We start from the raw sequence: 18,209 nt of genomic DNA, 5'->3' as shown, positions 1-18,209 counted from the left end.
AGCAATTTATCTACTTACCCCTGCTTCGGGAAAGGAGTGAATTCCGTCTTGTGTAGCTAAGTTCCTAACTCCCCAATCAGATGAATCCCCAAAATGGTAGGCTAGTTGAGTTGGCAATCTGGTCACTCTCACCCATAAAAATCAAATGACCACCCTCATAGGCAGGAGTTTCCAACTCACTTAGGATTAAGGTTATGTCACATATGGTCATTTTAGTAAAATGTAAGTCTCAATTATCAACGACGTTATATAAAGAGATTAATCATCTCGTGGTCCGGTCTTATACAAACTCTTTGTATAGGATACCCCCAGTTGAATGTCTCCACATGAATGGTCAAGATCATACCATTTGTAGCACTTTACAACACTTGTAACATCTACAAAGCGGATTGTATCCATAGTGTCATCAGGATAAGATATCCCTTCTTTATTCATCTACTACAGACCATTTAGGTTATTACTTAAAGCATGATCCACTTGTATATCTCCACATGCATGCTTAAGTTACAAGAAATAACCACGGATCTTAGTTTATTGGATTTGAGTAAATGCTTATAAAATAACATTTATTTTAGTAATAACAATATGTGTACAAAATGTTTACAAACTACGAGACCATCGGGAGAATTAGGACACCAATCCCAACATATAGTTTCTCGATCACCTGAGATACTTGAGGATGTTTTTTACAGATGTCTAATGACTATGTCTTGGGTTAGATTGGAACCTGCTGACGATTCTAACTATAAAGCATATGTCAGGACGTGCACATAACATAGCTTACATCAGACTCCCAACTGCCGATGCATATGAAATTCTTTTCATTTCCTCAATTTCTTGAGGTGTCTTAGGACACTGTTCCTTTGGCAGATGAATTTCATGTGTAAAAGGTAACATACCATTTTTGAAATTTTGCATATTATATCTCGACAACATTTTGTCAATATAAGATGCTTGAGATAGTGTTAGGATTTTGTTCTTTCGATTTCGAAAAATTTGAATCCCAAGAACATATTGAGCATTTCCCAAATCTTTTATTTGGAATTGTGATGCTAATCATCTTTTTATATCAGCAAGGAAACTTGTCTCATTCCCAATGAGCAAGATATCATCAACATAAAATACTAAGAAAGCTACGGTTTTGTGACTATTTTCTTGTATACACAAGGTTTGTCAACATTCTGTTCAAAGCCATAAGATTTGATCACAGTGTCAAACCTTATATTCCAAGATCTAGAAGCTTGCTTCAATCCATAAATGGATCTTTTTGTTGGGGATGATGCCCTAACCTCGCGTGTCCTGTAGTTTGTAAACACAGTTTTGAATAAACGTTTGTGATGATTAATATATGATATTTTCTTCACTTTTGTCTATAAACTTTGGATGTTTTATTTGCTTTACCACAAACCAATAAATTAAGATCCCTGGTTGTCGTTTGTAACTTAAACATGTATGTGGAGACACACAAGTGGATCATGTCTTAGTGATAACCAAAATGGTCTATAGTATATGGATATAGGAGGAAAACCTTATCCTGAACGCTATGGATGCGGCCCGCTTTGTAGAATAGTTACAAGTGTTGTGACTGTTTGTGACTTGCTACAGATGGTCTGATCCTGATCATTCATGTGGAGACATGCGAGTGGGGCATCTTATACAAAGAGTTTGTATAAGACCGGACCACGAAGTGTTACAGTCTCGTTATATAACGTCGTTCATGACAGAGACTTCATTTCACTAGAATGGCTATAGGTAACATGACCTCAATTCTGAGTGAGTTGAGAACTCATGCCTTTAAGGGCGGTCCTTTGATTTACATGGGTGTGAGTGGCTAGATCGTCGACTCAAACCTACCACTTTGAGGTTTCGTCTGATATGGGAGCTGGGAACTCAGCTACACAAGATGGAATTTACTCATTCCCTGAAACAGGGGTAAGTAGATAGATTGTTCCCTTAAGGTCTGATTCTAGAGCTTGAACGATGTGGCGCCACACACCTTTTAATGGCCCGAGAGGTGTCTACACATAGTAGGACTATGTTGCATCGTTCAGTATTGTTCATTAGAAGGATCAGTGGTACTTAAGGAATTAGATGTAACTATAGAGGCAAAATGGTAAATTGGCCCAGCTATACTTACGAGCATCTATGAAGGGTTATGTACTGTTGATTGATTATTTCCGATGAACACAAAAATATATCTATGGTGAGAAGAGTGCAGTTTTCAGTCTTTAGTGGAATGTCTGGCAGTTAACGGATGGTGGATCTCGTGGCTAAAGATTTTAGTTAGCTATTCACGTATGGTTGGAGCTTCGAGCCATAGGTCCAAAAGATCCCCTTAATAGCTCAATGGATTCAAATTGAGAATCAGTTTTTAGGTTAGTTTGAAGTGTTCAAATTGACAAGAGAGAGTTCGATTATATACTATATGATCGAACTAGTCGATTATATATGATATGGTTGAATTTATGTATGAGATACATTTTTTTGGAGGAAAATGATATAAATATGATTTATATCTAGTGGAGGAGAAAAATACTATGGTTCATATGTTACATTTGATGTGATATTAAACCATAGGTTAATAAATATAATATGATTATATTTATTATTTAATTTGACGATTATAGGATAATTGTTGTACCGATTTTTTCTCCGTAACCGAATGATAGTGGGAGGTTGCATTCAGTTTTCGTAACTGAATGATAAAAGGAAAATTGTTTTCATTTTGCAAGAGATTAAACATTGACTCACGTTTTGTGTATACTGCCTATTGCATAGTAAATCGATAGCCTACACGATAGCTCAACATTTCTAAACGATTGTATACACGCGTGCTGCTTACTAAACGATCTCATAGGATTTGCTAAACGATCGTCTAGCTTTTTCCTAAACGATCGCGTGCCTGAGCGTTTACTAAACGATCGTCTATACGATCGCAACCATTTTACTAAACGATCGTGTATCTCTTCCTAAACGATCAAGCATAGTATATACGATAAACACCCGATATTCTCCCACTTGCTTGGTCGTGGTATACGATCTTTTCTTCCTTCTTCCCTCTACCAAATCCAACAGAGTCCACACCTCTGGATTCTCACACCAAGAATACCAAGGGTTCTAAGTGATAGTGTCTGCCTTGCTGCCGTGTTCGTGAGAAGGTCGTTCGTGGGTAGACGATTTGGTGGACGATTGCTTGGATTTTCTCAGCGAGAGCAAGAGGAGCAGTCATTGGACGAGAACAAGTTCTAAGGCGAAGAAGGGTTCTTCAACTGGTATGTATTTCGTTCTCTTGTTGTTTATTTTTCAAAGCATGCTTGTAATTAGTTGTTACATGCATATCTATTCTGTTTGATTGTGAATGCGTTAATTTTGTCACAATAAGTTTGGAACGATCTCGCTTCTGCTCAGAGGTACTCTTTGACCAAATGGATCTTTTAAGCATACAAACTTTGTATTCTTAACCCTGTTCAATGAACCCTTCTGGTTGAGACATAAAAATACTTTCATCAAGATGGCCATTCAAAAAAGTTATCTTGACATCCATTTGTCATATTTCATAGTTATAATATGCAGTAATGGATAAGAGTATTCTTATTGATTTTATCATGGTAACAGAAGAGAAGGTTTCTTCATAGTCAACCCTCTCCTTTTGGTTAAAACATTTTGCCAAGTCTGGTTTTATAGTTTTGCATGTTGCCAATTTGGTCTCTTTTCCTCTTGTAGATCTATTTGCAACCTATAGGTTTAACCTCATGTGGTTGATCTATAAGATCTCAGACAGAATTGAAGTACATGGACTCCATTTCTACGTCCATGGCTTTTATCCATTGTTCCCTATTAACATCTTCCATTGCCTGTTTAAAGGTCAATGGATCCTCTAGACCATCATCAAGTATGATGTTTTGAGTTTCTATTAAACCCATGTAGCGTTAGACGGATTAATAACACTCCCACTACGTTGAGGCATTCTCAACTCTTAAGAATAATGTGATGGGGCAACATCTGTTGTTGATGGACCAACTTGATCAACAACTTTTGTTGATTTGTCTGTAATATCTTTGGTCATTTCTTTCAAGATTAGTTTACTGCGAGGTTGATGACTAATGATCTTCTTCCAATAATGTAGCATTTTTCGAAACAAATATTTTATATTCTTGGGGATCATAGAACAACCCACCTTTTGTTTCTTTAGGGTATCCAATAAAGAGGCCTAATTTTGAACGCCATTCCAATTTCTTAGGGTTTTGTACTAACACATGTGCCAAACATCCCCAGACACGAAAGTAATGTAAATTACCTTTACATCCTTTCCACAGCTCATATGGTGTTTTAAAAACGCTTTTTGAGGGAACCGTGTTCAGAATATATACCGCAATTTGTACTGCATACCCCCAAAAGGATTGAGGTAACTGAGCAAAACTCATCATTGATCGAACCATGTCTAACAAGGTTCGGTTTCTCCTTTCTGCAACACCGTTTTGTTGTGGTGTTTCAGGTACTATGAGTTAGGATTGAATTCCATGATCTACCAAATAGTTCTGAAATTGTAAATCCATATACTCACTACCTCGATCTGATTAAAGTGTCTTAATTTTTTTACCTGATAAGTTTTTTGTTTTGATATTGAATTCCTTGAACTTTTCAAGAGTTTCAAACTTGTGACTTATTAAGTAAATATAGCCACATCTAAAATAGTCGTCAATAAAACTGACAAAATATTCATATCCACCTCATGTTCTTACATTCATTGGACCATAAAGGTCTGAATGTATAAGTTTGAGGGGTTATTTGGCACGACGACCTTTTCCAGAAAAAGAATTTTTAGTCATTTTTCCTTCAAGACATGTCACAAGGAGGTAAAGAACTGTCTTCTAACTGATTTAGATGATCATTTTTAACTAATCTCTCAATCCTGTTGAGATTTATGTGACCAAATCTGAGATGCCAAAGATAGGCGTTAGGAGAAATTTTCCGTTTTCTACTTTGAGTTTCTGCCATTTTAAACATCTCTATATTTAAAATGGCTTTTGCTTCAGGTGGTTTTAACACATACAAGTTATTTTCAAGTCTAGCAGAACAAATATGAACACCTCTTGAAAAAACAAACACTTTATTAAGTTCAAAAAATACTTTATACATATTTTCCAGTAGACATGATATGGAGATCAAGTTTCTTTTCATCTTTAGTACATAGAATACATTTCTTAACAAGATAAAATATTCTCCAAAAATAAAAAACTTGACATCTCCACTGCTTCAGCTGAAATTACTTCTCTTGTTTCCACTTTGAAAGTCATTTCATACTCTAATAGTTGATTCCAAGAACTAGTTTCCTGTAGAAAAGTGCAAACATGGTTAGCGGCTCCTGAATCTAATATCCAGGTCAAGTGAGAATTTTTCACTAAACATGTTTCAATTACAAGTAATCTAATTTACTTTGATTTACCTTCCGCTTTCTTCTCAGCCAAATACTTTGGGCAGTTTCGTTTCCAGTGCCCATCTTCTCCACAATGGAAACATTTTCCTTTGGGAGCCTTGTTTTTCTTTACAGTGGGTTGTTTATTTTTTTTCCCTTTTTCTTCATATGTACACTTTTGTATTTAGATGATGAAGAGACAGACTTCTTTTTGTCAGAGGGTTTCATTCTTGACGATGAACCCTTCAGAAATTTCTTTTGTCTTGAAACAACATTTGTTTCATTCTCTTTCAATTTCATCATTTACTGATAAGTCTGTAGTTCGTTTAATAAAGTAGTTAAATTGTAATTAATTTTATTCATTACGGCATTAGTACGGAAGGTTGGGTAGCTCTTCAGAAGAGACTGTAATATCATACTAACTTGACTAGTTTCATCTATGGTAGCCTTGTGAGCTTCTGCAACGTTAAAATGAACTATCATGTCTAAGACATATTCCCTGACATTGGTTCCATCTTTCATGTGCGAGTTATAAACATACTTTATAGCCTCAAGTCGTACAGAAGATTACGGTTGCCCGAACATTTCCTGTAATGACACCATAATTTCACGAGTTGTGGGCATGGCTTCACGTTTCTTGTTGAGCACATCGAATATGCATGCATAAATGTAACTCTTATATTATATGCATGAGCATGCTCTTACGTAATTTAAATCATGCCTTTCTAAACCATAACACTTATAATAAAGAGATGATGCATGACCAATGCATAACTTAAGGTGGGATTTTCTATATGTACATACCATATGACATATAAAATAAACCATACATCTCATGTATAAAACCACAGATTAATGGACCGAAATGAACCACCATTAAAACCAGAATGAAAAATTCTATCTATTACATTTTTCCACCGACCAAACCGGTTCACAGGTGAACCGAGACTTGAACCACTAGGCCAAGCTTCCATCGTATAGTAAACGTCTTCAGGTAAACGACCGTGTAGCGCAAACTAGACAATAGCACGAATGTAAACGATCGCTTAGACGACAACGAGGTTGCGAAGCCTGATCATCTAGACGATCACTTAACACGCGACAGGTAAATGATTTACCACGCAATTTACTCTGAGATCATATAGTCAGTAACTAAGCGATAAGGCTTGCTAAGCTATACGATCGTCTAGTGCGTGCACGCGTGCGTTAAACGACACCCGAGTATCCGATATTCAAAAATCGTATACACGACCCGACCAATGCTTGATCGTTTTCTTCCTTGAAGAACAACAATCCTTGCTTTGAAGCTTCTCATGAATGACTCAAAACTCAAACTAACTTTGAATACAGACTTGATAGCAATTAATTATGCCCAAAAATGAAGAGACCTTTACAATTAACTATAAATGTAAAAGAATTTAACAAACTGAGGTTTCATCCCAAAAAATTCTATTAATCCACAAACTAATTAACAATTAAAACAGAGAGTAAAAATGCTTTTACCCACTGAAAATGTAAATGCAATTCTTTGTATCAATAAATTTGGAATATCATAAACCAGGCTTTGATACCAATTGAAGGAACTCTTATACAAGAGTACTTATGAGCGGAAGTGGATCTTTCCAATTCATTGTGATAGAATTTGCACATATACATTCACACATACAAATATTCATTAACGACACTAAATTACCAGCATGCTTAAAGGATAAATGACAAGAGAACGAGTAAACATATAAGTTGAAGACTTTCTTCTCGGCAAGACTCGCTCTCTCTATGAACGAACTCCTTTCGCTCTCGCTAGACTAATAAGCAATCGTTCAATAACACCTTGGTCGTCTTCCACGAACAATTTCGCACGAACAATAGGAAATGAGGACGACACCGCCACTCGGAGCCCTTAGTATTCTCGGAGTGAGAATCCAAAGTATGAGCTTTGTTCGGATTTGGTAGAGGTGAGGAGGAAAGGCTATTGTGTACAAAGATCAAGCAAATGGGAGAAGACAACAACTATCGTATAGTTAGGATGCTTGATTGTTTAGGCGAGGTACACGATCGTGTAGGAAAAGTTAAATGATCGTCTATACAATCGTTTAGTAAGGCCCGGGCACTAAGCGATCGTTTAGTAAATGGAACGCGATCATCTAGAAAATGCGCGTGCAAGTGTAAGTGGTCGTTTAGTAAACTGGCACTATCGTAAAGGCTATGAAAATACTACGTGATCGTTTGCTAAACACTCTGTGAGCAAATATGCGTATATTTTGCAAAATGAAAACCATTTTCATTTTATTCTTTAGTTACGAAAAACCAAATTGTACTTTTCACTAACGCATGATTACGGAGAAATCGTTGGGAAATTATCTCATAACTGTCCAATTAATAAAATAATAAATATAATCCTATTATATTCATAACCTATAGTTTGATATCATATATCAATCATAACATTTTCTCCTCTACTTGATATAAATCATATTTATATCCAATTTCCTCCAAATTAATGTATCTCATACATTTGGTCAATCATATCATATATAATTAACCGGTTCAATTATATCATATATAATCAAACTCTCTTTTGTCAATTTGAACATTTCAAAATGACCCAAAAACTGATTCCCAACTTGAATTCAAGCTACCAAGGGGACCTTTTGGACCTATGGCTCAAAGCTCCAATGGTACATGAATAGCTGACTAAACTCTTTAGTCACAAGATCTTCCGTTAACTGTCAGGCATTCCACTTAAGACCGATAGTTGAACTCTTCTTACCACAGATATATTTTTGTGTCCATTGGAACCAATCATCAATATGATTACCCTTCATAGATGCTCGTAAGTACAGTTGGGCCAATTTACCATTTACCCCTGTAGTTATATCTTACTCCTTAAGTACCACTGATCCCTCTAATGAACAATACAACATAGTCCTACTATGTGTGAACACCTCTCGGGCCATGGGAAGGTGTATGGTGCCATATTGTTCAAGCCCCAGGATCAGACCTTAAGGGAGCTATCTATCTACTTACTCTTGCTTTAGAGACTGAATGAATTTCATCTTGTGTAGCTGAGTTCCTAGCTCCCAAATCAGATGAATCCCCAAAGTGGTAGCTCCCAAATCAGATGAATCCCCAAAGTGGTAAGTTGAGTCTGCGACCTGGACACTCGCACCCATGCAAATCAAAGAATTGCCCTCAATGGCAGGAGTTCACAACTCACTCAGAATTGAGGTCATGTTACCTATGGTCATCCTAGTGAAGTAAAGTCTCTGACATGAATGGCGTTATATAATGAGACGTTAACACTTCGTGGTCAGATCTTATACAAACTCTTTGTATAGGACGCCCCCGCTCACATGTCCCCTACGCGAATGATCAGGATCAGACCATCTGTGACAAGTCATAACACTTGTAACCATTCCACAAAGCATGACGCATCCGTAGCATTACCAGGATAAGGTTTCCCTCCTATATTCATATACTATAGACCATTTTGGTTGTCTCTTAAGACATGATCTACTTGTATGTCACCACATACATGCTTAAGTTACATAAAGACAACCAGAGATTTTAGTTTATTGGTTTGTGGTAAAGCAAATAAAACATCCAATGTACAAAGTCAAGAAGTGAAGTAAATATCATATACTATACATCACAAGTATTCGTACAAACTATTTACAAACTACATGACACGATACTTTAGGGCATTATCCCCAACAATATAGGCTTTGGGTCATGTGTTGGGATGTTTAGCCCTTTGGGGGCATATCTGCATGCACGTATGAGAGTTTTAAAGGTAATGACACTGAGTGTTGAAGATCACTCTTCATCAGTCGAGGAGATGAAGCTAATGATTAATAGTTTCTCAACTTCGACTAAGGTCAAGTATCATTTTAGATTATTTACTTTAAAGTATTATTGTTTTATGAATGAATTGCTTAGAATTTGTGATCATGCAACATTTTCATACCTGATGATTTCTACGAGTATTACAGACTTATGAATGTTATGTTGAAAGTTTATTGAGTGATTTTACAAGTCTCACATGGCAAATATAGTTTGACAAGTTTATAAATATTTTATAAAGTAAAACTATATGTTCCTACAAAGATACCACTCACTGGGTTTAGCTCATGTTTTCCTTGTTTTATATTCCCCCCCCTTCCTCCCTTTTCCCCCAGGTGACAGTTGAGTTTTCGAAGGCATAGTGCTGTCATACCTTGCTGAAGATAGGTAACTTCACTTAGTACATATATAGGTTTCATTGTCATACTCAAGAGAGGCATGGGAATTGTAAGGTCTATTGTGTAACTCATGTACGGGTCCGTTGGAGTTGTGTAAATAATCTAATAAAGCCTTTTGAGGAGGGTTTATATAACCGTAAATCAATATAACATATTAAGATGTTCTTGCTGGTTAGCATGTATAGAAGAGTTTATAATTGAATGAGCTATATAATTATCTATTAGAATGAGTAGGTGAATAGGTTAAACAAGTCTCAGGTTGGCAGTAGATGTCATAAGAGGGTTGACATTTGCTGTCTTCACATCCCTTTTCAGGTTAAGAGAGTAATTTGGGACGGGGTGTGACAATTTATAACAATTTTAACAATTATAAAGTGGGTCATATCCATAGTATATGGTGGGTCATATACTGTAGACCATTTATGTTATTACTCAAACATGATCTATTTGTATGTCAATCTCATATATATTTATGTTATATAAAATAACAATGGATTTTAGTTTATTTGATTGAGTTAATACATAAATAAAATAACTTTTATTTTATTAATAACAATTCGTTTATACAAGTTTTCAAACTATGAAAATAAAGAGATTTAGGACACCAATCCCAACATTTCCATCACCAAATCTTTTGGTAGGTCCTTAATAACAAATTCTCATTCGCTGTGAATCTTCCCTTCCACAATTTTGCATTCTCCGCACTTCAATTGATGAATGTGAAAGAAAAGTTGCATAAACACTGTCATTAAATGCCTCCAAAGCCATCTTTCTAGAAGAGCCAATTTTTGGAAGAGAAATTGTTGATTCAATCTTCTCGTTTTCAAGATCAAAACAATCTATGACATACTCAAATAATCCATTTACTCTTGCTTCTAAACTAATCCAATATAGAGCTCCATTAAAGCAAACACCATTATTTTGAATAAAAAGGTACAAGTTCTACACATTTCCATTGATTGTTTCCACCAAATGTGAATTTCCAAACTGTAGTATATGTAAAAAAGATATGGGTACCCTAACCACCTTATATTACTTTGTCTTAAAGGCTAAAACCAAATATGTAAGCATAAAAGTCTCTATATATTGTCACTTTCAGGAAGTCTAAAGTACTCATTCGTCATCGGAGTTAATATGTTCAAATGGTACTCATTGATGATGGGATTTAATTTTTATTTGTCCAAATGAACAAATCTATTGACATCCTTGTGAATTAAAACCAATGCATTGTAAAAACACACAATTTTGACATCCTTGGGTAGGGTTAGTTTTGTTTTTAGGTTGAGTTGAATTTTTATATTTTTGTCGGGTTAGGTTGAATCTTGGATTTAATAAAAGATTTTGAATTGCTCCAACTCAAACCAAATTATAATATTATATATACTTCTAATTTGTGATTTTTTAATGTTTTCTTTTAGGAATGTTTTCTTTGTTTAAAGTTTGCAGCAGACTATATCGAAGATAATTGGTATTTAAGATTTGAATTTTGTGAAATATTAGTTATTAGAAATGTGTTTTACATAAATTTAAATATTTTAAATTAATAAAAAAATAATAATCCGACAACCCAATGCAATTCAACCCGAATTAGGTTAGGTTGGGTTTGGTTAAGTTGGATTGGAGACCATATTTGTTGTCAACCAAACCAATCCGAATTTTTTGGTTGGTCTAAAAAAACCTCCACAACTCAATTCATGTACACCCCTATTTCAAACTTATACAATCGTTACAATTTCTTGATTTTTAAAATTTAATTTTAATACTTAAATGGTTGAATATTAAATATTAAAAATTTGAGAGTGTAATTAGTTTAACCTAATAACCATACATAGGAAGCTTATAGGCGCATAAAACTAGGGAGAAAAAGTGGAAAAACAAAACAAAGGGATTAAGCACCTCAAACAAATAAAAAGTTGGATAAAAGATCTACCTAAGAGCTGGAAAAAAATGCCTAAAAAATGAATATAAAAGAAAACTGCAACGAAATATTAAAAAAGAGAGATACTCATAGAATTGGCAGTGTAATATAGTTAAATTATAGATAAAATTTAGATTTTATTTTAAATTAAATCTATCTATATATATATGGAATAAATTTATTTTAATCAATCTAGTTTCAAATTATTTTAAAATTAGTAAATGTTTAATCATAATAAATAACATAAATTATCTAAAATAACAATATAATCATCAAATAAAATGGAAAAGAAATTTTAAAAAAAAATCTTTTCTAACCTGTTTAAAATAATATAGATATAGATAGATTGATAGATTGATGGTTTGATCATTCTTTTTTTTTCCTTTAAAAAAACAACTTCATCTAATGTATTTGACCACGATACAATCAAAATTAGTAAATTCGGGAGACTTAGCCATTTGGCAACGACATTTGTCAAAATCCAAACCGTCCAATCTACAAAATGGGGCCAGGTAATAAACGGTCACGATTGGAACGCCATCTCTCCCTTGCGAAAACGCTTCTATCGATCCCGATCTTGTATTTCAGGGTTAGGGTTTGAGATTTGTGTTACTCTGCAAATCAGACAGAGATGGCAATGAAGCAGTTCTTCTCCGAAATCAGGGGCTTGAAGGTTAAGGAGCTGCCCGCATACGTGAAGCCGATGCTCTCCATTGATTCTGCTAAGAAGGCAGTGCAGAGAGGTCTCGACAATTACAACGCCAAGTACATTCAAACTGGTTCTATTGACCCTCTCTATCATGTCTGCTTTGGCGGTATGATCTTTTCGTACCTTGTTGCGCTTCCTGAGGAACGGCGCCACCTTGAACATCAGCAACACGCCAAAGAACATGGTGGCCACTGATTGAGTTCTTTATATTTTGAGGTACGGTTTTCAATGTGGAGTATTTGTCTTAGTATTGGTTTGAGTAATTAGGATTTTGTAGATCAAATCGTTCTGTATGTGTTGGGTCTTCTTGGATTGATTGATTATGGTTCAATTCGCGCATCTATTGAAATGGGTATTTGTGATCTGAAACTTCGGATTTTCTCTGATCGATGGAATTCGTTTCCCTTTTTCATTGTCAACTAGCTTTGGGTGCCGAGATTGAGTTTGTTTCCATTGATATTTGTTTTTTATCACCCTTCATTTTCTGAGATTTGGACCTGGAAACCAAGACAATTGTTATTACTGTGTTGTATTTGGTTGATGCTGGCGCTCAAATGATCATAACTTTTTCTTTTTTTTTTGTGATTACTATTGTTAATACATCATGAGCTATGAAACATAGACACAGATACGGCTACACAATACGAATACGATTGGATACGGCGATTCGTCAATTTCTAAAAACTAAGATATCGATACGTCTAATGATGTCTCATTTTTTTTTATATATATTTTTTAATATATATATATTTCTAAAAAACGAGTATACATGATACGTTGAAGATACATTCTTTTTCTTTAAAAAAAATCTAGAATATAGATAAATTTAGCCTGCAAGTTAATAACAATAACATAAATAGAATACAAACACTGTAATACAATACAAAAAAAGCAACATCTAAGATGTTAGAGTATAATAGTTAATAAAATGCAATAGAAAAGTGACTCATATTGCAAAGAAGAAGAAGAAGATTAGAGAGAGAAGTATGAAGATAAACGAAGAACTTATTGTTGAAGATATCCAAATAGTTTATATTTTGGTGGACTTTGTGGGGACTCAAATGTGAAGATGGAGATTAGATAATTCTAGTTTAGGATTTGGTCCATGATTTATTTATTTTTTTCTTTTAGTTTTAGACTCGAGTAGTGATCTTTTTAAATAGATTGCCTAATTTTAGATTGGGAAAGATTAGATGAATTACTTGTCTTTTTTTCTTAAAAAAAAAGGTACGCATAGAAATAGATATGCGATTATACGTATCTGGAGAGTATTTGAAGGTATAGATATGTCAAATTGCATGTTAGATACATATCTGGGAAATATCTGGAGATATCGATATCCGATACGTGTTTGATACTGATTCTTTGCCTCACATGAGGTATCTGTGTTTCATTGATCATGAGTATTGTTTCCTGGGGAGTCTGTTAATTTTTAATTGTATGAGAGCATTCAGCATATGATACATGTACAGATTTTTTTTTTTTTTGGGGTGAAATCTTCCAAGCGTCTATTTTTCTCACGCCATTTTGATTTGGAGAAAAAGGGACGAGAATCGAAGAATGTGTATACCGGCCCCGGTCGAAGAAACTATTTGGATTAAAGAAAAATGAAACGGTGACTTTTTTTTTAGTTTTTAGTTATATATATACACACACTGACACACACATATAATACATACATATTACCACACTTGTCACTAAAAGAATGAGAAGAGATTAATCAATTCTCTTGTTTATATTACAACTTACCAAACCCATTTCAGTAGATTGTTGCATTATCTGTACTTATTTTTTTCTGTTCTCATAAAACCTATTTTAGGTGCATTTATAATTGACTGTATTTAGCTCCTTAATAAGGAAAATTCTTCTAATTCTGGCATAGTCCGGGGTCTTGAGATTTTTTTGTGTTTGGCTGACCGTGGATATGACTTCTCAAGTGTAAAGCATCCAGATTTACAGCCCATAACATGACCCTGGGCTTTTGTTGACCTCGTAGGCTTGTAGGCTTGAACTTTTAGTACTTGAATGTTAGTGCCACGAAGACTAATTTTCCATAATTTAAAAGTGACGTGCATTTTCACCACTTCATTCTTTATTACTTATTCATTAAAATAATCTATGCATGTTTGGTGTTTGAAAGATGATAGAAAGAGGAGATAATACTGTGTAACTGAATGACTGCTTTTTCATGGGACATAGAGGCACGAGTGACATCTTTTCTTTTTCCAAGTTTAATGGTCGGTGTTTAATGGTGCATGTGAGTATCGTTCATTGTGAGCTTGTGAGGTCTAGCCTTGCAGTTTTGAGTTTGTCACATCCACTTTTTCTCCAGAATTAGGACATCTCATTGCTCTTGATGATTTCTTGTAGTTCCCTGTTGAAAGAAACATGTCTGATATGCATAATTACCGTAATTATAGCCTTAAAAGATATTAGTACTCTTACCGTATTAGTAAGTCTTTTTTTTTTTTAATTAATTAATACTACTAAGTCTATCTTATTTCCTAAGAATAAAGTTTCGTTGCTTTCTGTTGCTGCTTGTTTGTTCCTTTTCAATATGTTGAATCTGTTGTCTTTTGTGCTTTGGCTTCTTACAAGGCCTAGCAGGTGAAAGTAAAGTGATTAAAAGAGTAGGATAACAAGTATCTAAATGTAGAATATTTAAGGAAATAAAGTACCCATGTTAGGAGTCCTAGAATTGCTTACCTTTGCCAGAATTTAAGCCTCCTTTCATTGCATTCTGTGCAAATGACTGCAGATCAGTGAATAATCTAATGGAATACGAGTCTGGAATTGTATTGACCAATCCTCGTCCAAAGTAATTTGCTTTATAGTTGGGTCTAGTAGTTGACTTGTGTTGTGGATCTGGCTGGGCGAATCGAACCGAATGCAATGGGGAGGAAGAAGTGGCATACGCTTGGGGTAGGTTGTCTAACATTGAATGTTGATGCTACTAATCATCTGAGCAAAATGGGGTTTTGGTTTGGGGCTGTAATCAGAGATGAATTTGGTGTGTTGGCAGCAGTCCACACCATCTTTCGTTCGGAGAGAGTTTGGAGGCAGAGGCGGAGGAAAGTGCTGTTGGGGGGTGGGAGTTATCAGGTGTGGATTGAAATTGATGCTGAAGTTGTTGTTAAGAAAATACATCTTTGAGTGTTGCCCTCTCTCCTTGGGGAGTTATTTATGCAGAGATCTACAATTTGATGATTAGACTGAGAACCACTAGTTTAAATTTTGCCCCTAGATCTTGTAGTAAGGTGCCTCATAATCTGGTTGCCCATGCTGTTCATTAATCTTCTTCTGATATTTGGACCCATTTATTTTCTAATTGGCTCACCTAGATTGTTGGAGCTGAGAAGGAAGAAGTGGGGCTGTAATTGTTTCTCTTCGTGAATGAAGTTATTTTTTGTCCCAGAAAGAAATATAGTTGACTTTTGTTGTGACAGCCTCCATAGACCAGGAAAAGACAAGATATATGTTTTTTTTTTTTTTTGGAAAGGAAATATCGATGGGGTGAAAAGAGACTAATGCTAAAAATACAAGAGACTCAAAATAGGATACAAAATCATGATAGAAAGTGAATTTAAACAACAAAACATAACAGAGTTGTGAGTACAAATATAAAAGCTTTCTAATTGAGACAAATATCTTGAATAGATATCCTACAAAGCTTTTAGAAAGAGAACACCATGACGAGGCCTTCAGACAAGAAGACCCAAACCAGATCATTCTAAGAAAAATGTTTGTTATGAAAAATTCTCAGATCCGTTCAAACCACAGGTGAGGTAATAAAGCTTTCACTGTATTAAACCATAAGACTTTTGACTTTAAAGCTATGGCCAGACCAATTAGTAGATGAGATATATGCTTTTTCTTAGCACAAATTTTCGTGCAGGTTTTTCAATCTTGCTTATACAGTTATACTTATTCATGTGATTGTATAGTAAACTCACGCCTCTTTCGATGCTGGAGATTTAGATTTCATTTATATTTCAAAACTTAACTCCCCTTTTTATACTTTTTTGGTTATTTTTACAGGGTGAAGGTGCCACAAAGGTGTTTCTGGTCAATAATTTGTTTCCCGAATGATTTTGTATCCTAGTCTTACTGGCTGAAACTTGCAATTATTTTCTTTAACATTCGGTGCCAGAGGAAATAAACAGACTTTTCTGTGATTGTTAACCATATATGGCAATCATTTTTGAGGTGCAGCACAAGTTCGTGGCTGTTTTCTTTACTTTCTTGCACGTGATCCTTCCCCCATCATGCTTGTTTCTCTAGTTAGTTCTTTGTCAAAGGCCTATAAAACTATTGCTGCAGACTTCAAATGCAAATTGATGTCTTTCATTTCCTCTGTGTTGTTAAAAAAGTAATCTATAAGATTACTATGATGAATTGAATACCCCTTCTGATTCTGAGTAATGATCAAGTTGAATACCTCACTAATTTTTCAAATGGTCACGAAATTTTGAGATAATCTGCATAAATCATTGAAACTTGGAAATTACTTGAGATGACAAATTTAATACTTCTTCTGTATGCTTTTATTTTCCAACATTATTTGTATTTATACTCTTTTAAGTCGCAACACAGGAAGCCAAAGAGAAAAAATGTGAAAAAGTCTTTTCACACAAGGAATTATAAGTTTTCTTTTCATAGATTATCCATTATTGGATTTGATGGGTGATTTTTTAATTTTTGTACAATAAATTTGCATTCTTAATGGATTCGGTTTGGTGCCATTGATGGTTATCGGAGAAAGAGTAGCAGAATAATGGAATTTCAAGTCATTTTCTTATTAATTGTCTAAATTTACAAAGAAAGGTTAATGGCTATAAACAACTAATAAATAGCAAAGACTTTAGATTGAGAGTTCATAACTGAAAAAGAATGAAAATAATAATAAGACAGTGTATAATACCAAGTGTTATAATTAAAGTCAACCATATTTGTTTTTGCTATCCGTATAAGAGGATCTTTTAAATTTTTCCACACTTCCACCACCTGTATTCAGTTGTCCGATTAGAATGCTTGAATTTGGTAGGATTTCATATGAAATGAAAGTAAATTACTTAGGTCTGTTTAGTAATAATTTAAGTCTCTTTAAGCCAAATTTTGAGGACTAAAAAAAAGCTACTTTCAAAAAGTTTTTGTTTTTTGAATTTGGTTAAGAATTTAACTATTATACTTAACAAATATGCAAATCATTATAAGAAATATGAATGAAATAGACTTGATTTCCAAACTAAAAACCAAATAGTTATGTTTTATATTTTTGTTTTTATTCAAAGTACTTAAGAGCGAGATACAAATGATTGTAAGAAATAATGAGAAAATAGACTTAATTTTCAAAAATTAAAAATAAAAAATGAAATAGTTACCAAATGGGATATTAATTAATCTTGTCAGATTCTAATTTTCAATTAAGACATCCGTTAAAATTCTATATTAGTAAATTCTTAACTCCAAATCCAAAATTTAAAATCCTTTCTTAAACTTTCTTTAATCCAAACATAAAAGAGGGGGAAAAAAGACCAATTGCTTCATAAAGTTTGAACTAAATGTTATTATATTTATGATAATATTGATATTTTAATCTATAGTTCTACATTTTTATGGTGTTAATATTGAGATAGGAGGTGAATTGATATTTTCATTATATCGTGAAAAAAAAATCATGAAATATTAAAATAAATAAATAAATAAGCAACAAATTCTTCTCTAACACCCGTAAACAAGGAGGGAAATTACACAATCCAAAAAGAAGAAAAAAAATCTTTTCAAATCAAAGAACCAATAACATTAATAATGTTTCCCTATGCAACAAAATCGTCCTTCCCATTTAGTAGCATAATGACTTTCAATGTATCAGACTCTATTTTAATCAAACGTAAACATTAATAGCATTTCTGCTTTTAGAAAACT

The 18,209-nt window shown here is 34.1% G+C and overlaps 1 protein-coding gene across 1 annotated transcript; it reads left to right on the top strand.

Moving 5' to 3' along the window:
- Positions 1–12,148: 12,148 nt before the first annotated feature.
- On the top strand, positions 12,149–16,684 carry LOC120071511. The gene is made up of 2 exons (XM_039023834.1): positions 12,149–12,500; positions 16,323–16,684. The coding sequence occupies exon 1, from the start codon at positions 12,207–12,209 to the stop codon at positions 12,477–12,479; it is 273 nt and encodes a 90-aa protein (XP_038879762.1). The 5' UTR covers positions 12,149–12,206; the 3' UTR covers positions 12,480–12,500; positions 16,323–16,684.
- The last annotated feature ends 1,525 nt before the right edge of the window (positions 16,685–18,209 follow it).

Source organism: Benincasa hispida, chromosome 2 (genome assembly GCF_009727055.1).
Source record: "Benincasa hispida cultivar B227 chromosome 2, ASM972705v1, whole genome shotgun sequence".
NCBI lineage: Eukaryota > Viridiplantae > Streptophyta > Magnoliopsida > Cucurbitales > Cucurbitaceae > Benincasa > Benincasa hispida.
This window is presented reverse-complemented; position numbering and strand designations above follow the sequence as displayed.

What these genes read in the sequence shown, in the direction of transcription:
- LOC120071511 (XM_039023834.1), top strand. Translation starts at nt 12,207, where the DNA reads ATGGCAATGAAGCAGTTCTTCTCCGAAATCAGGGGCTTGAAGGTTAAG.